General features: G+C 37.6%; 1 protein-coding gene across 1 annotated transcript; it reads left to right on the top strand.

The window, feature by feature from the left end:
- The first annotated feature begins 35 nt into the window (after window positions 1-35).
- On the top strand, window positions 36-20,568 carry prpf4bb (pre-mRNA processing factor 4Bb). Its single transcript, XM_079601199.1, has 15 exons — window positions 36-158; window positions 899-2,149; window positions 3,903-4,058; window positions 4,170-4,328; window positions 12,351-12,432; window positions 12,526-12,736; window positions 12,906-12,979; window positions 13,082-13,172; window positions 13,287-13,434; window positions 14,095-14,232; window positions 15,927-16,080; window positions 16,159-16,273; window positions 16,369-16,520; window positions 18,379-18,465; window positions 18,571-20,568. Exons 1-15 carry the CDS (start codon window positions 112-114, stop codon window positions 18,772-18,774), a joined length of 3,069 nt encoding a protein of 1,022 aa, XP_079457325.1. The 5' UTR covers window positions 36-111; the 3' UTR covers window positions 18,775-20,568.
- The last annotated feature ends 1,331 nt before the right edge of the window (window positions 20,569-21,899 follow it).

Raw genomic sequence — 21,899 nt, 5'->3', positions numbered from 1 at the left:
ATCTGCAGTTATTAATGCAGACACTAGGGAGCACCAGCGCTCCTCGGCGCTCTGTTCCTCCTCATAATCGCACTGCTGAAGAATAACACAGCGGGCCGCTGTTGAAACAAAATGGCCGACGTGGAAATGGATTTACAGAGCAAGAGGCTGAATAACGGGTAAGAGCACGTGCGTAGTTTAACCCCACCAACAACGCATTTTAGAGCCTAGATGGTGGTGTTTAGGGAAAAGGGACAAATTCTGTTTGGGTTGGATTTTTCCCATAGTGAACTATGAGGGTTTTGATATCTGTTTTCATATCCGGCTAGTGTTAGCATGCTAGTGCTAAATTCTCTCAAGCAGCCAGTTGTCAAGATTAATTTGTTTAAAATTACTTCGGTTGGTTCTGTCAAGTTCTCAGTTTTAAAACCCTACCACATCCTACCACCGAGCTCTACCACATCCTTTGAATTAAAATATTTATATGGTTAGCTTATTTCGTAAGGTATCCTATCCGTAGTTAGTCTTGATATGATCAACATGGTCCGTTTGTTAGTTATCTATCCAAATTTACAAAATGACTGTCAGCTAAACCATTAAAGTAGTACAATTTATCCTCAGTCCCGATCCATAAGCACATTAACATACTTAGTTATATACAATTGTTGGTGAGTAATGCTCAGCATGTGTGTCCTTATGAAGAACACGGTGTTGCCTTGACGAAACATAACAAAACCTCAGCATGTTATTTGGTACCGAAATATAATAAGCGCAAAAAAGGGCATTTAAAGAAACATTGTGTTTAAAACAATTATTAAAGGGAAAAACTGAAATATTGTATAAATGACCCTTGTTTCTTTTTACATTTAAGATTTACTGATTCTGCCCGTTAATGTGTTTGTGTTGTTCATATTTACAGGTCAGAGGAGTTGGAGAGTCCAGAGAAAAGCGGGAATGAGGATGAAAATGGTGACATGTCTGGAGAGGATGAAGAGGAGGGTGAGGAGGAAGCGGAGGTGAATGGAGAGAAGCAAGCAAGCGGTCCTAAACATCACAGCAGCAGCGGCAGCAAACACAAGAAAAAGAAACACAAGCACCGTAGCAAGCACAAAAAACACAAACATGCATCTGAGGAAGATAAGGACCGCAAACGAAAACATAGACACAAACATAAGAAGCACAGGCGCAAAGAGGAGCCGTCCTCCTTGCCGTCTGGGGCCATCAAGGGGAAGGCCGAGGATGGCTCCCCTTCACTGGGCAATGCAGCCGTGGATGACAAGGCGCTTCTTGAAGATCTGGAGAAACAAAGAGCACTGATTAAAGCTGAGCTGGACAGCCAGCTGATGGAGGGGAAAGTTCAGTCAGGAATGGGCCTAATTCTACAAGGTTATAATACTGGCTCTGAAGAGGATGGAGAGGGGCAGAGGGCACGTAATGGGGAGCAACGGCAAAGGGGTAGTGGGGGCAGAACCCGCTCGCCTAAAGACCAGATTAGCAGGGGGGGTAGATCCAGACGGGACTCTGACACCAACAAACCAAGCACTAAACGACGCAGTCGATCCCGAGAGAGAGCCGGGAGGGAAGCTAAGATTGAACGAACAACCAAAAGTGTGAAAGAGACCGTTAAGGAGCATAGCAAGTCCAAAGAGAAAAAACGCTCCCGGAGCAGGGACAAATCCAGGGAGCGTGGGAGAAGGTCCCAGTCCCCATCTACGAGGAGATGCTCTGCAGAGGGAAAACCAGACCAGAAGGGACATTCAGATCGACGTTCTCCTCCTCGTACAGAAGATAAGCGGGAACAAGTCAGCCAGAGATCAGGCTCACGAGGGCGCAAGAGCCGGTCGCAAGATAGACGATCTCATTCTAAAGATGCCCGGGTGGGTCGATCGGAGACTGACAGAGAAAAGAGGCCAGGAAAGTCTCCATCCAAAGACACCTCCTCTGGGAAGGAGAATCGGTCGCCTCATCTACGCCGAGCTCTTAGCCCTCAACGCCGACGCAGTTCCTCCCCTCGCCACAGGGACCGACAGTCCAACTCCGCTCCTCAGCCCCCCTCAGGTTCTGTGGACCGGACCTCCAAACTGAGCCACTCACCATCTAGGAACAGATCACCAGCTGCTCGCAGAGCACGAAGCCGCTCAAATGAGCGCCGGAGAGATTCCCCTTCCAGGTACGCATCATCATACCTCTATAAAGGGGAAAATTACCCCAATAAATCACATTTTGTCATCATTTACTCACACTCATGTTGTTTCAAACATGACTTTCTTCTGGATACGAAAGAAGATCTTTTGAAAAACTGATAGAATGTCAGTAAGGGTTCAATGTAGTTTGGAACATCTTTTGTGTTCAACAGAAGAAAGTCAGTCATACTAGGGTTGCACGATAATGGTTGAACAGATAATCAGTTATTAATCATTTTAATCAAATAAATCAACAATTTTTTGTGATACCTAATTTGTCTTCACAAAATATATTTTATGAAAAGTAATTCTGTTGCAATTGAGACAAACCACAGATTCAGATCGCTCCACAAATGCAAAAATTGTACAGGCAAGTAATGGTACTTGTTGTCTGTCTTTTCCTTATTTTTGGTCATTTTCGTCTTTGAAGTGGCTAAACAGTTGGCGGCCTTGTAGTTTTCTACTGCTTTACATTATGAAAACATTATGCTTTAAACGTGAAAAATCTCTGCTACAATAGGATTGTAGCCCAGAGGTTGCACGGATGCAGAATCATCTTTGGATTTATTATAGTTTGTCACAGAGAAGGCTCGCTCACAGCCCTAACCGAGGCCCTTAAAAAGTTCTGATGCTTAAGTTTTTTTGTGTGTGTATCTTTACGTTTGGTAGGCTATATAAAAAAATGTCGCTAAGCGAACAATAGCTGTTTCCGTCACCCTGTTTTTCTGCACATTTTGAAGTATCAGAAACGAGTGATTGAAACACCAGACTTTTTGGGGAAAGTTTTTACGCTTGCTTGAGGTGGTTTTTGACTTGTGCGAAATGGAGTTAATGCTATTAAAGGGAGATTGAAACGCATTTGAATAAATTCTGACGTAGTGAATATTAAACCCACATAACTAGTCGGCTGTTTCCGCTGATGGGGTTTTATTTACTGTTTGTTACTAGGTTACCAATACCACCATCATCTGCTCAAACAACTTGATGTAAATGCACCTAATTTGCATTTGTTTGTTTTTTGGGAAGTTTGAAAAGATTCGCTTCACGGAAACCAAGCTATAGACTAAATGGTTTTTTTTTTTTTTTGGTCGGGACCAAAAGAACCAAGACAACTGAACTACAAGTGTGAACACACCCTAAATCATTGCCTTTTGAAGTCTGTCTAATTACTCTTCAGGAAGGCGTGGAAATCATAGACAATAGTGTTGAAGCAGGTTGGAAATAAACTTTTCAGGAGCAGAATTGAATACCTCTGCTTTAAGATATTTACGTTTTTTTTTTTACTCATGCTCCTAAATGCATTTTACAGTTTGTACTGTATCTATTCTTAGTCGCAAATGTGGGTGAAACCCTCACATTGTTGAACCCTGATCAGAGCTATTTTTTAGGTTTGATATCAAGGTGAAGGACTGGCCAGTCACTGGGAATCTCCCTGTTGAGTAGATTGTGCCATTGAGGGAACCTATTTTTTTGGTTCTAGGCAGTTTCTAAAATGTATTGTAAAACTATTAAAAGGTAGAGTTCGCACTGAAACAGCCTGGGGTTAAAGTAAAATATACACGTCTTGAAGGTTTTTATTACTTAACTAGAGCCAGAATGATAGACATTAAGATTTGAATTTTAAGGTGAATTGGTGTTTTATATGTATGCTTATTACTCCTGCTTTATATGTATGCTTATTACTCCTGCTTACGAACTATTATAAAACCACTGATCTGGCAAATTTTTCATGTCTCTTAGGAAGCGTCCTCGTGTGGATGGACTTGGGAGATCACGGGAAACAAGTCCAGCTCGGCGCAGAGTGAGCCGCTCACCACTCAGACGTAGGTCTGTATCACCACGGCGACAGTCTCGACAGTCCCCGAGAAGGCGAAGTCGATCGCCCCTAAGACGCAGGTGTGAGACAGTGAGAAATACTATCTTGAACTGTAGTTTTTGTCAGTCAAACCCAGTCCAGTCTGGTAGTGCTGTAATATAATTGTGTAATGTACTGTTCTGTTTTGGCAGGTCTGCTGATAGGGATCGGTTTTTCCGTTCCAGACTACGACGATCCACCTCCAGAGATCGTGATAGGAGGAGGAGAAGGCGGGGCCGAGATGAAGACAAGTTCAAAGGCAGTCTGTCAGAGGGTATGAAAGCAGACCAAGAATCCTCCTCTGAAGAAGTGTGAGTAATGTTTTTATTTTCAAGGCATGTCATGAAAAGTTTGAATCAGTTGAATCGAAAACAAAATGAAAAACAGAGTTGTAGGGTAGATAGGGAATCAAAAATATATTCCGATTCTGGAATTGGACACTAAAAGGCCCACTGAAGTGCCTTGGAACCGTTTGGAACGCGCAGCTTTGTATGATGCGTTGACGAAATCTCCACTGAAACAGGAAGCTAAGGCGGGACATATTGAATGGCTCCTCCCCCTTTTCAAATAGTCAATAGCGTTTAGTTTACCTCACAAACTGGAAGCGGAGCGATACTTGACAGCACCTTGGAAGCGAATCTGAGCGCTGATGATACGTTGGATTCAATAGTAGAGGTGTGAATAAATTCTAGCCATTTCATTCCTAACCAACGTACAGTTGGAAAACGGAATTAAACTCGAGCAACCGAACTAGTGCTGGGCGGTATAGCGGGTCTTACCGAATACAGATGTTTATTTTTGTTATGATATGATTTTTTTATATACTGCAATACCGGTGTATGTCCCTTTAACAACGATCTGAACACGGCATTGTTTGAGAGGGTCGCTTTTCACTGTTGCACTGTGGTTTAGGGCTGTCAGAATTGTTTGAATATTCCCTCTAAAAAAAAAACCACGAATATTCGAACATCTGGTTGCGCATTTTGTCAATGACACGCATTACGTCAATAACAGGACAAAATTAATACAAAGAGACATAACTACTTGTATAGGTATTTTATTTAAGTTTAAACATATTCGACAACGTATTACTACTCAAAAACATGTAAATAATCAACTAATGGCCAAGACCGCAGACCTCACTCTCGCTCGCTCGCAGGCACTCTTTCTCTCTCTCTCCCTCACACTCTCTGCGCATAACGGTTTAAATGAACAACAACAATAAACAAATGTTGAGTGCTGACCAAGAGTTTTGTGCAAGCAATTTAAGGTTGCGACTCTTGTCCCAAATATAGCAGGCTTAATTCAGTGATTGAAACAAATATTATTAACATTAATTGAAGTTTAACAGTATATAGAACCGACATTTAACGCTCCGAGCGAGCTGTGCTGTGGTAAACATGGAACTTTTCCTTGACATGAAACGGTAAATAATCAAACCAGTGGAAGCCTGCAGTGCATGAAAATGCTCTATCTAACCTTATTCATGCAATATCTATTTAGTCAGTACAGTAGCCTATACTATAGTAATGTTTATGTTTGTTGCTAGTGGTCGAATGTTATGCTAACTGTATCTTACATAGCTTGCATACTATCTCGCGGCTCCACAATTTTACCTTCTACCGACCAAAATCCAAAGTACTTCCAGACATGGCTTTTTAGATTTTGTTGGGTTAAAATCACTTTCTCTGCTGCGGTCGACACCCAGTCATGCTTGGAAGAAAACAAAATACCGTCATATACCATAGGGGTGTGCGATATTACGATTTTTGATCGTGGACGATTAAAATGTCTCCACGATCTGCTTTTGAAGAAATATCGTAGGATCGTCCATTTTATCAGTTTGCATTTCTGGCGCCTCCGTCTCAACATACTGTACAGCGCGACGTATATTCACATGAAATGCAAAGGAACGGGACACTGTAGTTCATAAAAATTAATTATTTGCATGTGCTTTAAAGCCTTGCCAGTTAAACATGTCATTCGCTGCTGATGCGCTGTTCTAACGGGAGCTTTTCTGAGCGCAAACACCCGACGCGCATATGCACTAAAAGCCTGTCTAACAGCGCCCATTACTGAACTAAGTTATCTTTCGAGTCTCATTGCGCTAATACTGTCAAATACACACAAGGTTTACATAAACAAAGTTGGTTATGTCTAAAGTGAAAGAACAATAGAAAAAATGAAGAAAAAATCTGCTTGTCAAATGCGTGTAGACTCGTTGCGCGCAGATCTTAAAGTGACAGTAGCCCTAATAGTAAACATGCTGCCGCTTGTCCTTAAAGGGACAGTTACCCAAAAATAAAAATTCTGTCATTATTTACTCACTCTAATGTTGTTTCAAACCTGTATTAATTTATTTATTGTGCTGAACACAAAAGAAGATATTTTGAGGAGTGTGGCTAACCGGGCGGTTGCTGGTCCCCATTGATTACCATAGTAGGAATGACACTGGGGTACATCAACTGTTTGTTTACCCACATTCTTCCAAATAACTTATTTTCAACAGAAGAGGGAGACTTATTCGGGTTTAAAGCGGCTTGAGAGAATTACAATTTTTGGGAGAACTATCCCTGTTAATAAAACAACAAAATACAAAGAGCATCTCACTCACTCTTGACTGAGAACTTTAATAGTAGCTTTAATAACAATCAATGTAAAATGTATACAGTGAAGTCGATGTTGTTTTATTTTCATATTTGTTCATTTAATTACTTTCTTCAATGGTGTTAAATACACCTGTAGCTGAAAAAATAAAGCACTGTTTATTTAATTTGTATATTAAGTTGTGTATGTGTATCTTTGTTCTTAATTTTTAATAACAAAGACAATGACAAATATTTTTTATCTTCGCCACTTTGGCCTAAATGTCTGCCATTCTTTTTTATTTTATATTTTGTTACCTAAGGCTTTGTTTATAAAATAGGGACATTAGTTTGGCTGTGATGCTCAGTCACTTGCAAAATAGTAAAACCAACATGAAAAAGAATCGTGATAAAATCGTGAATCGTGATTTTCCTGAAAAAAATCGTGATATGATATTTTTGCCATATCGCCCACCCCTACCATGAAACTGGTATAATCTTGAGAAATACCGTAAATATGGATATTTGGCCATACCACCCAGCACTAAACCAAAAAAACATCTCCAACCAGTGGGTGTGTGGGGGCTGTATTGTTAGTGCCAATCATTTTCACATGTATACATCCATAGATCCACAAATGTGGCTCATGTACTTTCATGGTCTAGTGGCAGAACTTTTGCCAAGCGTGTCATAGGTTCTGGGTTCTAATCTGCACTCGTATAGTTTTTTTTTTTTTTTTCTTTCTTTCTTATCAAAACCAAATATGTTTATCTTTGGTTGTATATCAAGCTGGGACACGTTTGTGTGCCTTTTGTTTTGTGATTTCACCGGAGCGAATAGTCTCCACAGCGGCGATAGATTGAAGTGCGCATCTGAGTGAAGACTGTGTTGACACAGTGACACTGTGTGTGACAGCCACAAGAGAACACTATCCATGCCACTGATAGCAGTGGCAACGAGCTCAGCAGCTTGATTAAAAACAACAAATTTCAGCGTCTCTTATTTGACGAACGAGCAAAATGAATGCCCTGCTAGTTAACTGGAGATGTTTTATTTATTTGTAATAAGTACGTCCATGCTGCGAGTTGTTTCAAAAAGTGGTGGGGACAATATTGACCCTGGCAAAAACCCATATTGCTCCGTGACGTGTCAACGATGGTCGCTTTGGCCTGGTGGTATTTATTGCATAGGGTGGCGGGACGCTTTAGATTCTAAAGAGCATTTGATTGGACAGAAAATGTGATGAGAAGCTTAAAGGGCACCTATTATGACATTTAAAATGTTCCTAATGTTGTTTAGGGAGTCCCCAACAACAGTTTTGCATGCATGCAATGACAAAAAACACTTTTGTTGTCGTATAATATGCATTTATTTTTACCTGATTTGCTCACCAACTCCCAAATGATTCGTTCAACGACTCGTTTTTCCAAACCCCTCCTCTGCGCGACGCTAATCTGCGTTGATTGGTCAGATGACCCAGCAGTGTTTACAGAGATAATACTTATTTTTAACACGGAGTACAATTATGCTTTTATCAATTAAATTGTGTTATAATAATGATTATAGTCCACTGCTTTATAGTTTGTAGTAAAAAACGAAAAATAAGATAAAGAATTTAATGTTATGTTAGCGAGCATAGCCCAGAGTTCATATTGTAAAAGCACAATCAGTCTTTGTTTGCGTTAGCCCGATGCATAAACATAACGTTTTTACACACAAAAAAATGCAGTTACGTTACTACGAGGTATTACTCTATTCTTTAGACAACTCCGAAAACAACGTCAAACACTTCACATATCTCAATACAATTGACATTGAAGACCTAGAAGCTAAGCGGTGCTTACACAACAAACAAAATAATTATTAAGCATGCTACATAAAATATAAAAGCAAAAATTATTAATAACACTTACAGGTTGTGATACGGAGGAGGAAGCTGATGCAAATACACTTGGAACTGAACCTTCCTTCAATATCAGCCGGCTCGCGAATCCCAGTTTGATTGCATTTAAGTTGGTAAAGTAATCGTCTTCAAAATGGCGCGAACAAAGCACAAGGCTCGGACTATACTTCTGTGGTATAGTTGTATATATGAATTGTAGCCACTTAGTCTTCAAATGCTCCTCCTTGGGCACATGAAAAAAGTTGGCTTTTGAGCCGCACTTCAGAACACAGCGTCTCGTCGCCATGATATTTTCCCTGGCCTTGGAGCGCAATAAGTGGGCGTATCGTATTCAAATAACTTGACAAGTTGACATCATCTAGTCAGAGAAAAAGCTTCGGTCTTCTAACGATTCATAAAAATGACTCCGAGTCGACTCTTACTTTTGAAAGACAATAACTTTATATACGGTGCACTTTCATATTTCAAACTTTGCAGAATGTTTTTGTTCACTTAGATCTATGTTACACACTACATGAAAGGTAAATTTCAAAATTCCATAATAGGTGCCCTTTAAGTCCATGGTGACGTCATAAAAATCTGTGATCCATTTTAACGGAAGTGAAGGACTGTAAGTTTTGAATGCTTATTTCTCCTATTTGTGAATTTTGTCATTGGTTTGGAACACACCAGCTTATTTATAACCTTAATCCTAACATATTCATACTAAAAGCTAAAAACCTTAAGGGCAAAATAACAAAATATTCTGTTATGTCCAAAGTGAATGTAAACAGTTGAAAACGCATGTGTAACAGTGTATTGGATCTGTGCATTAGGTCTTAAAGTGACAGCAGGCTAATAAAACCGGCTGCCGGCTGTATCATTATTACTGTTAATAAAAGAACAAGAAAATCACTCGCTGATCTTGACTGAATAACTTTTGTAACTTTAAAAAGGATTCATTTATTTTAGGCTGCTGATTTTTTTTTTGTCCGCTGCAACAGAATGCTTTGCAAAAATACAGAATAAATAATTTTACTTTTTTTTTATATTGGATTTAAACTGTGAATCGATAAGAAACAGAATCTATAAGCAGAATTGGAATCATAAAATTCAGATGTTCCCAACCCTACATAGTTGTAAAAATAGGCTGTGCTGTGAAAATATAACCTGTTTACTTAAATAATTACTTAAAGCATAAAACACTCTTTAAAGGGTAACTAAACCCCTGGTCAGAGCCTGACTCCACCCACTGGCAATATTTGAAAAATGCTGTAAAAGTGGGCAGGGCCCAGTGGAGGGGGGGCGTGCACCTGAGACGTGTCTCTCTGTAGGCAAGGGCGTGGTTAGCTGGTACCCTCTTACATCACAGGGTACCACAACTGCCAATAGGAAAATTCAACTGCAGTAGCCACCGTTCAACCTGAAGCACTCAGACGTTTTTACACCAAATATTGTAGAATTAAAACACTTTATACCCAAATGTAAAAAAAATGACTTGAATCAATGAACAGCATTAATAAAGCCCTAGTCTTACAGATCATTAACTAAAAAAAGTTGTTTTAGGGTTTAGTTACCCTTTAAGAAGAAATACTTAAAGGCTCTTTGTTCATATTCAGTACGATAAAAAAATAAATAATTACTGACACTTTTGATTAAAACTTCTATTCAGCAAGGACATTAAATCAAAGACATTTAGGGCTGTCACTAACGATTATTTTGGTAATTGAGTAATCGGTTCATTTATTTTAACGATTAGTAATCAGATAATTGTTTTTGGTGGTAATAAAAATGGACCTAAGGCGAACAATAGCCTTTAAAATGACTTGAAATGCATAACAATGAGACAATTATAATGGGTTCATATAACGTATCAAAAGTAATTAATCATGCTTTTATTGAACAACACTGCTAAAATACATAATGTAATATACAGTATAATTAACAATCAACCTATGTCCATTATGTATTATAACAAATGCCTGCAGAGGGCGCCAACAGACTAGTGATTGTTGTTGGCACGCTTTACAGAATGATCAGATCCTTGTTTATTATTGACCAAACATTTAATTCAAATGTCCATTTAATATTGGTCCACTTCTTTACAATAGAAAGACTACAGACACTGTAAATTCTTGAACTAGAGTATGTGGACATCAAAATGCAAACTCCGAGTGAGGGTTTCAAAAAAAGTTTAAATCGCAATGAAAAGTTTGCATATTTAGGAAGATATTGATGTATTGTCTTTTATTGTCCTAGGCTTGTAATTTATGTACCTTACAAATCTGATGAAATGGCACAAATTGCATTCCAAGATTAACGTTATATAAGCAACTAAAAAAATGCGCTTACAAATCTGGTGGATTTTGAGAGCAAAATTAAGTTGACTATCGATGAAGAAATTAGTTATTTTCTCTTGTAAACAACTTTGTGCTCTAGTAGTAATTTATTTATTGGTTGCATAGATATGAATGATGGTAGGGCACATTAGTAACATACACAACATATAGTAAATGATAGTTCATAAATGTAATAATTGTTTGTGTGATAGACTACAGGCTCTGTACTAAATTTAACAATTATTTATTAAACACTAAATATTAAATTTAAATAACAATTTATAATTTATAATAACCAGCTTTTCAAAATAACAGTTGCAATGTGCAATTTTAACAAACTATACAAATATTTAAAAATATTTGTGCTAAAAAGTGCAAAACAACATAACTGAATTTTAACAAACACTATACAAACTATAAAACACTGAAGTGCAAAAGAAAGTGCAAAACAACAACTGAATTTTAACAAACACTATACAAACTATAAAACACTAAAGTGCAAAACAACATTGTCAAAATGCAGAGGTGGGAATTTACTTGAGTAAAAGTACTTTTCTGAGTTCACAAGTTTTGGGATGTCCCTACGTATGACAAAAATTATGAGGTTAAGGGAGTTCATATCTTAACAGTGAGCATGATTGATATTTTCTTTACTCTTTCTATTTGTTTTATAGGTAACTGTTAAGAAAATCACGTGCAATCGTCAAACTTATAGCTATTAGACAACCACTTTGTAAACGCAACTAGCCTTGATAAGAACACATTACGCAAAATAATTTCAGATACTTCAAGCGAACAGTTGATAGGTTGTTCTAGTATTTTTAGAATTTAGATTATTTTGAATAATTATCTTACCTCGATGCGACAGGTTGATTAGCGGCAATTCAAATGCCAGATGAAAGTTTTTTTATTTTTCCCCATATAAAGAATGATGACATTCAACCACCAGATGCCGCTGTTCACACGATTCGGAGGCTTATCACATATTTAAAGATTGAAAGGGAGAAAACAGGACAGAGTAACACGGCGGATATCGCTCATATAAATTTTTTTGACGACGTAGTTAAGGCAGCAGGCGTGTGTCGCTTAGTTCCAAAGTGCTGCGGGAAATCCTGGATGTGTACATTCATGGAGGAAAATGCAATCCAGGGACTTCACTGATACTGTTTAGGTAGACATATTGCTGTGTAACTTTTTCCATGCTCAAACAGCAACATTACACTAAATAAAATGTAAAAAAAGCATAAGGTCCTTTTTAAACAGCACAACAGTTTTCAACATTAATAATAATGTTTCTTGAGCACCAAATCAGCATATTATGCTGATTTCCGAAGGATCGTGTGACATTAAAGACTGCTGAAAATTCAGCTTTGCAATCACAAAAATAAATTCATTTTATAATCATGCAAATAGAAAACTTTAAATTACCAATATTACTGTTTTATTTTCATTTTATGCTCTACACTGTCATTGAGTCATCTTGTTTACATGGTAATATTAAAGTCGCCTGGATGTAAATATGTTTAGGCTGGAAGATTTTGATGCAGAAGAGGAGGATGAAGAGGCTCTGATTGAGCAGCGACGACAACAGCGGCTTGCAATCGTACAGGTAACACAATACAACAGTCATCCTGAGGCACAGTAACTTGCTTTTATTGAGAGATATAATTTTGTATTATAAAACTGTTCTGTTTTGATATAGAAATATAAAATGGTAAATGATGACAGTAATATGGGCTCCATGGCGTCAGAACCCAGCAGTCCTCAGAGTAGCACCCGCAGCCGTTCACCCTCCCCTGATGACATCCTGGAACGGGTAGCGGCCGACGTGAAGGAATATGAGCGGGAGAATGTTAACACTTTTGAGGCCAGCATCAAGGCCAAGCACAACCTCATCGCTCAGGAGAAAGAAGGTGGTGTAATCTGGCTGAAGTTGGCACATTAGCAGGGTTCTTGCTTGAACAGTTTTCAGGAAATGTTTCAGATTGTAGGGACAATTTTGAATTTATGTGGTCTTTCTCATAATGACACAAAGAATCTATAAGCTAATGCATGACTAACTATTTATTGTATTTTATGCAGGAGCCAACCCAAAGAAGCCCTCGGCACCTGACATGTTCACTGAGTCAGATGACATGTTTGCTGCAGATTTTGACGTAAACTTGGTTTACTTCGTTTTTTTCTTACGGCATTAGATTAAACCAGTTACCAGTTGGTTACTTTGAGAGATCAGACTTATGTGTCTCTCCCACCCACAGAGTGCCAGACTCAGGGCTGCAGGCATTGGAAAAGACTTCAAGGAGAACCCCAATCTCAGGGACAACTGGACCGATGCAGAAGGATACTACCGTAAGCCTTATTTAAGTTTAATACATTTTTAAAAAACCTTTAAAGCTTTGCTTCTTTTCCAAAGAAAATATATTTTAAATGCAAGAATGAATCATTAAAAACAAATCTTTTAAGGTGTGAACATTGGTGAGATACTGGAAAAGCGGTATGAAGTGTATGGGTACACTGGACAGGGTGTGTTCAGTAATGTGGTCAGAGCTAGAGACACTGCCCGGGCTGGCCAGGAGGTGGCAGTCAAGATCATCCGAAACAATGAGCTCATGTAAGTATCCTACTAAACAATGACCATCTCTGTGACTTTGCTTTTGTGTTTTTTTATGTTAACTAGGACTGTCGATTTAACACATCAATTTTGACCCCCTAAGCTTGCCACGCCCTGACTCATTGCATCCAGTTTAGTTACAAACATGATGCAGGGCAATGACTGACTGCATGATGAAGTCTATTAGAATGCATAAAAAATACCACTAAAATTCAAGATATGAGGGCAAAATATATACCGTGAAACCGGTTTTGTTTTTAAATATACCGTGATATAAATTTTTGGTCATTTTTTAAATACCCATGCTACCTCTGAGCTGCATTAAACAGTCTATGTAAATATACCTAAATGTCACTTCAGGTGCAGCTGAACTAAAAAAGAAAATGTTATGGCCACATTGTAGCCAAAATTGTGTAATAAATTCTATGTTGAATCAAAATATTTCTTTCTAAAGCTACTTTTTGTAATGTCTTTTGTAACACTTTTCTCATCCAACACAATGACTTCAAATCATATTTTTGGGGGAGTTTCTCAGCCAAAATTGATTGTTTAATTTGCAATTTAATACATTTTATGGACTTTTTCATAAAGTTCAGTCACTGTAGTCCTGGCTCAGAAAACAGTTTGTATTCAATAGTTTAATTTGTTGTCTGATTGCAGGCAGAAGACGGGACTGAAAGAACTTGAGTTTCTGAAGAAGCTGAACGATGCAGATCCTGACGATAAATTTCATTGTTTGCGTCTCTTCAGACACTTTTACCACAAACAGCATCTCTGTTTGGTGTTTGAACCTCTCAGGTACTTCGTGTTCTGTGTGTGTGTATGGGAGAGTGTTGTGGAAAATGACAAATGCTAGTGCAAAGTGCCCGTGCAAAATCCGTTTTGTGTGTTTAGTAATTGTTGGTTTGGTGTGTTTGAGTGCTCATTGTTACAATTACACAGCAAAAGTTCAGTGACATTTTTATTTGTGCATGGTAGAAAGCAAATACTGATACTGACATAATTACATATAATAAATAAGGAAATTTGAACTACACGATTCAGGGAGCAGGCTGCGCTGTGAACTCACAGAAAACGCTTTGAGCAAACAGTTTGTGAATACCGATAGGCTACTACTACTAATGATGGCCGTGAAAGCAAACCAAGAACGCTCCTTTACAATCGCTGGAGTTGTCAATCAAACCGCTGTGCTGGAGCTGTCAATCAATCAGCGCAAGTTTATCACTGAATGAGTTCTGTACTCTCGCCAAAACTCCCGTTAGAATAAACGAATATCCTATTTACATTGTTTTCACTGTTATGATGAAACCATTCGTTAGTGTGCAGAATCAAGTTACAATGACGAGATCACTGCATTCATGTGCTCAATATGTCGGTGATCGACTACAATGCTCATCACTGCAACCTTTCATGCCACGATCTAAATATAATGCTATAATCAACCCTTTTCACGATTAGTTAACCTTGAGAACTGTAATAGTAAAAACATGCTAAAAGTTTTTAAGAGTTCCACTTGTAATTCTAGCTATTTCATATGCAAAAATATTGGCCAATCACAGCAGTGGGCGTTTACACTGAAGTCTTGCAGCAGACACGCCCCTTCAAACAGAGCGTTCAAATCAAAGGGCTAAAAGCAGGGTAGGAAAAATGCCTTTATTTCTAAATTTTTACTATTTTTATGTAAAAATCATGCTAACATTTTAAGTGCGCCCCATGAAACATAAACCAATGCAGGTCATGACTCCTTTAGTTAAAACGTATTTTTTTATTTTAAAATATAACTGCTGGATTAACTTTTTTTTTTCTTTTTGAAAAAGAAACATCTAAAAGGAATATGACTGACTATGATTTGGTTATTTGAGACAATGTTGGGTATTGCCATTTGAGCTGATGCTGAAGAGAATGAACAGCGTAATCTGAAGTGTTTTGCTAGCGGGTTAATAAACTCAACTAAACGCATTCTATATGAGATTTGATACATGCAACATAAAAATTATATTATGACTTGCATTTGCACAAAAGGATGTGAATGCTCACGTGAACTTGACCGTGCATGTCTGAATGTGTACATCCATTGTGAATGTGCTCTTCTCATAACAACAATGCTGAAACACAGGCACCTAAAGCACAAAGAATTCGATAACAGTAGTGTTCTCATTATAATGTTATGCATATGATATATTGGTTGTGCTGCACATCTTGCACTTAACTGTATTTTCATTATCAATGTAATTCCAAGGCATTACTGTGTGCGCTATAGTATCACTTTTTCATCAGGAACCGCCCAAAATGCTGGAATAGCCTATCAGAAAAAAATAACAATCATCGTTTTCATGATCGATCGCCGCTGCCCCGTCTGAGTACTTGTGCACATCCCTAATAAATATTAATGTTGATAAGGTCTCTCTCTAACATGTAATGCATAACTAATAATCTCAAAGATAATGCAAAAGTTATTCTCAGCTGTTCTTTGCCATATTTGTGTCTCACAGTATGAATCTGCGGGAAGTGCTGAAAAAGTATGGTAAAGACGTGGGGCTACACATCAAGGCAGTGCGTTCCTACAGTCAGCAGCTCTTTCTGGCACTCAAACTACTGAAACGCTGCAACATCCTCCATGCTGACATCAAACCAGACAACATACTGGTTAGCATCATTTATATGGCCCCTGACTCCAAAGATGAATTCATTTTCTGACTCACTCACTCAACTCTCTGTCTGCAGGTGAACGAGTCAAAGACAATTCTTAAACTCTGTGATTTCGGCTCTGCATCCCATGTTGCTGACAATGAAATCACTCCCTACCTAGTCAGCAGATTCTATAGGGCACCTGAAATCGGTAAGTTGCACTATAGTTGTGTGATTACAGCAGAACATGTGAACCATTTCTATGTGGGCCTAGTAATTGGATCTAACTTCTCTCTTCCTCCCTAGTTATTGGTAAACCATATGATTATGGCATTGATATGTGGTCAGTCGGCTGTACCCTGTATGAGCTGTACGCAGGGAAAATCCTGTTCCCTGGTGGATCCAACAACCACATGCTGAAACTGGCCATGGATGTGAAGGGCAAGATGCCAAACAAGGTACTGGAAATTTACACTGAGAATCTACATGGGTTCTTTTTCATAACTATAAAAAAGAGTTAGATTATCCTACTGCTCATAAAACATTCACTTCTAGATATAACTAGTTTAGATGGAAAGCATCTCAAGCTGAGTAGCTGAAGACATTACTGTAGCTGTACCCATTACCTCTTTCCCCTCCATTGATGGAATTTTCCCGCAATCCATGTTGTCACTGTTATACGTTAGGAGGCACTATTACTCATCTCCTGAAAGAGTACAGAATCTAGGACGGATCAAAACACATGGGAATAGGGCTGGGCGATATGGCCAAAAAAAAATATCACGATATTTTTTTTTATATCAGTCGATATCGATAATTATCGATAAATGTCAAATCTTTATTTATTTCAAGTTCAAAGACAGATTTTTACTCCTAAGTGAAAGCTGTAGAAACCAGAGCGCTGTGTTTTTAAACTACTCTTTATTGTCAGAACATATCATGACAAACAGGTGAACATTCACAAATCCGAGGTAGAACATTCAAACATTTGTCATTTTTCCTTAACAAAATAAATATCTTTATTTCAGTAGTATTAGCTTGAGTTAGGATGCAGATTTACTTTATACAATTTATGTTCATTAACAAAAACAGTAACATCTGTTAAAAAAAAGTAACAACATTATTTTTATTTGGTAAAATGTAATATTCTTTAGTTTTATTAAAATTAACCATTGGTCATCCAGCATCATGCATTTAGATCATGATAACCACAGATAAAATGTAACTTTATGGTTCTATGGTATTTATGAAAACCAGTAACGTTAGCCTAAATACATTATTAAAAACTGTAATTATATTCCATTAGTCCTTTAATACATTGTCTACATTAATAATATTATACAATTCAATATATATATATCCCACATTTCATGGTGGAGTTAATATTACTAGGCTAATGTTACAGTAACGTTAAATCCGTGGTAAATGATGGGAATGTGTCGACGGAGAAGCCTTCTGACTGTATCGTTGCGTACAGTGTTTCTCATGTTCGTCAGCGCGGTTTCATCTGCCTTTAAACTGGTTTAAATCACGGAGACATTTGTGTTCCTCGCTGAATTCAAGCGCTTCTCACTGGATCTAGTGACCGAGACCGATCAGAGTAAACGCGTCTGCTCGAGTGAGCTCGCGCTGCGCTGCCGTTTGGACTTTGAGCCGAGCGGATAAAGGTCCGTGTGGCGCGCGCGGTTCAAATGAGATTCGTTCCGCTTTTGGCGCAAAAACATTATCGAACATTTATCGAACTCTTGATATCGTTTTATCGAGAAAAATCATATCGCGATAATTATCGTTATCGTTTTATCGCCCAGCCCTACATGGGAAGCAGAAACGAGTGATGGAAGCACATAAAATAACACGATCAAACATTAAATGGCATATAAATCGAAACTTCCTAATGTTACCGAATGAAATGTTTTTTTGTTTAAAAGCAGAGGTTAACAACTTTGTTGAGGTTAACAAACTGTTTAAAAAGAGTGATTCCCAGGAGGTTCGAGATTTAGCTGCTCCATGTCGTCCTTTGTCGCTTGTTGTGTCTAACCTATGCCACTGCCTCACCATAAATGCATCAAAATAGCCGGAGCAACTTTTTTCTATTTACGGATATGACGAGATGCGCACGGGCGAGTGATTAATGTACAGTTTCCAATGAAAACCATCCCGACGGGTCTAAAATATAAACAATTATAACAGGTTTCAATATTTTAATTCATTTTGAACAAAAAAAGTTCCATATTATACCTTAAGATAAAATTTTACTTTTTTGTATTATTGTATTCAAGTCTCTTACATGGTGTTTTATTTTTCATTTTTGTGTAGATGATCCGGAAAGGCCTGTTTAAAGACCAACATTTTGACCAGAACTTGAACTTCCTGTACATCGAGGTAGACAAAGTGACTGAAAGGGTATGTTCTCAATTTAATTTACTCTTGATAAACTATATCACTGCACACATCTGCTTCCTGTTTCTTACCCTTCTCTTCCTCTTGCACTTTCTTTTAATCTTTCAGGAGAAGGTAACTGTGATGAGCACTATTAACCCCACTAAAGACCTACTTGCGGACATGATCGGGGGTCAGAGGTTACCTGAGGATCAAAGGAAGAAGGTCATGCAGCTGAAGGATCTGTTGGATGGGACTCTGATGCTGGACCCTGCTAAACGCATCAGCATCAACCAGGCCCTGCAGCACCCTTTCATTCAGGAGAAGATATGACACTTTCACCTTTCACCTTTGACCATCTTTTGTTCCAGGACTAAGCCAACAGACTCCAACTCAGAATGTTCAGAACCATCAAAAGACTTTCAATTTTCTATTTTTATTCATGTTTTTCTAGTGATTTTTTTTTTCTTTTGCCAGTCATTTGATTCGGATCTCTCAGAATGATCTTGTTTTTATTGTACATATCCACACATTGTCATTCACTGAGACGGAGAGGCATGTTTAGCAGATATCGGACTTTGTCTTATTTAACTTCAAAAGTGATCGAACTGTGCAGAGTGCAGCATTTAAAAGGTTAGTTGAGTTGTTCAGATATTGAATGTGATAAATGGCTAGGCAAGCACATCAGAGGGGTATTCAAAGACCAATTGTTTTTGACATTAGCAGATTATAATCCAAATGTGCCCCTTTTGTTGACCGATTAAACCAGTGGCTTCAGTTTAAACTCCTTTTATCTAATCAGTGCACGGTTGACTTTAACTGCAGATTCACCAGGTGATCAGAACTTTTGCTGGTTAGTAACTTCAAACAGACTCCTTCCTATTGAAAACAATACGCAAACAGACTCCTTCCTATTGAAAACAATACGCAATAGTTTAACACTTACAGTTGTTTAAAATGTTGGTTTTGGTGTAGTACATTTACCTCAATTGGTACTGAATTTCTAGTGTGATCTATTCTTGTCTCATTTTATTGACTTTACAAGCCTGTCCTATTGGGAGATACATTTTAGGAATAATTTAATTTACAAGAACAAATTAAATCTTTGTAAGTTGTCACTTGTTTTGGACAGTCAGCTTAATGGCCAATTTACCTCAATTCACTATTTCCAAAAACTCCAAAGGTCTCATTTTAACTGAAATATCTACTTTTTGGTTCAAACGTTTCTAATGGTGTCCATCAGCAAACTGTTATTACTAGTTATCTCTGGGGTTTGAATATTTATATCCATCTTCAGCATAACAGTATTTATGCACCTGTTAGAGATTAAAATGTTTGTTTTCCAAGTCCCTAATGTAAAGGTTTCTGATATGAAGTGCCTCCCTTTTGTGACCGAATTGAACCATAATAGAAAGCCTCTCACAGACGGGTCCTGACAAACCGATGATCGTTTTTTTCCCCCCTCACAATGTAAATACTTCACAGTTGTTGCTGTGTAAAACGTGTTTTTTGTTTTGTTTTTTTCTATTTGGGAATTTTTTTTGGGGGGGACATAATAAACTCGAAAGATAGGATTGTGAAGAAAAAATGACACCTTGAGTGTTATTTTAGTAATAAAAGGTATACATTTTCTGATGTTTTAACTAATGTGTAATCTGTTAGTCAACTGCAGCTTTCGTAATCTTTGGCTTCTTGAGAGTGCTGAGCCATCAGACACATGCTGAGGCCTTTTCTTTTTTGACTCCCTAATGCAGTCATTTTGATTTCTAGGTGGAAACCTGCAAAAACATTCTGCCTCAGACTTCCTGATCTACCAACTCGCCCACAAGGTTTAGCTGACACATACAGATTGAGGTAGTGAAACCAACTACAAGTTGTAATAATATTGTTGCTGCAAGTGGTTATTCTGACTCCTCTGACTTACAGACGTAGTGATGGAATGAAAGTAGCAACACATTTAATTTCATATGGTGATGTACATCCGAATCTAACGGGCACTTGATTCTATCATTGATTGTTGAAAGTATGGCCATTGGCTGTTGCACTCAAAAAAGAATGCGAGCTTGCTGTCGTTTGTAGAGGGATGCTGTTTAAGTAGACTAAATGATTGGAGATGTATTTTATACGTTATCAGAGAGAAGTTTTTCACTAGAAGATTTAGATATCTAATTTTGATTAAACATTACGAGGTCAAAAAGAAAAATTAATATTACAACTTTATTCAGCTGCTATAGGTATCTTTAACATTATCTTTAACATTTACATAGACCATTAATAAGCATTTCGTCATCATTCGTCATAAAGATAAAACAAATGAGATTAATCTTTAGACACATCTGGAAATTACAGGATAGTAACATATTCCCTTGTTTAAATTGCACATTTATTAAGCGGCGCTTCTAGTGTACCTCCAAGTCTCATCCCTCTGTTCATTCTGAAGTAGCGTATAGATAATCAGTTACATTGTGGGACGTGTTTTCCTCACACACATATGATGATACATGAAGTATTATCACACATCCACATTTGATCATTATTTGTTCATGGATAAGAGTCTCCGGAGTAGCTCAACGATATTTATGAACAAAACAGCACAATGGATTGTTCCATTAAACCAGACACTTCAATGATAATTCCTCTTCCAATTATTTATATTTTTTATTAAAAATGCTGCACATATGATGGCAAATGATTTTGTTAGGAGGCTAAATAATTTAAGCTTCAGACCATTTAGCAAACCACATGTGACCACCTTGTAAATTATGGCTTTAATTGAAGATTTGGGAGCAATTGACCTTTTTTTGAAGACAACTTAAAGTTTCCTTTTTTTATCACATATTTTATCACAACGTTTTTCCTGCATCCATCATTTTAACTTCTTTTATTGTACTTACAAACTACTGTATGGTATTTTTTTATTTATTACAAGAGTTAGCCAACATTCTTCGTACCGAGTGTTCAACATGGTTGAAATGTAGAGGAACCCCAGACAAGGACATCCTAATGGGAACTTATGCCTTTGCCTGGCAGATTTGTCAGTATTCATAAATGACCCTTTTTAAGGGGCGTCCTCGATTGGCTCTGCAGCAGGAGTTGGACACACAAACTCAACAGGGATGAGATGATGTTAGAATTCAGTGAATGAGCAGCTGAAAACTAAGAGAAGATGAATTGTGTCTTACTAATCTGAAAATGTATTGACTTGATTAAATGTTTTAAGCTTACATTAAATATTTTACAGAAGCTGCAAGGAAATGCGCAGAAATTTCCATATTTTACATTGTGAAATTGAATAGGGTACACAATATTACAAAATGTACATTTGCAAATAAACTATAAATATACATATACAGTATATATATATTATATATATATATATAATATATATATATATATATATATATGCATATATAATATTTATGTAGGTTTTGAAATGACAAAGACAGCTGTATAATTAA

Source organism: Phoxinus phoxinus, assembly GCF_949152265.1.
Source record: "Phoxinus phoxinus genome assembly, chromosome: 24".
Taxonomy (NCBI): domain Eukaryota; kingdom Metazoa; phylum Chordata; class Actinopteri; order Cypriniformes; family Leuciscidae; genus Phoxinus; species Phoxinus phoxinus.
Note: the sequence above shows the minus strand (reverse complement) of the source record. Positions and strands in the feature narration are given on the sequence as shown.

Bases quoted from the DNA above. Each gene is read 5' to 3' on its own strand.
- prpf4bb (XM_079601199.1), top strand. From the start codon at position 112: ATGGCCGACGTGGAAATGGATTTACAGAGCAAGAGGCTGAATAACGG. The intron at 4,059-4,169 runs GTGTGAGACAGT...CTGTTTTGGCAG, and splicing joins CGATCGCCCCTAAGACGCAG to GTCTGCTGATAGGGATCGGT. The intron at 12,433-12,525 runs GTAACACAATAC...GTTTTGATATAG, and splicing joins AGCGGCTTGCAATCGTACAG to AAATATAAAATGGTAAATGA.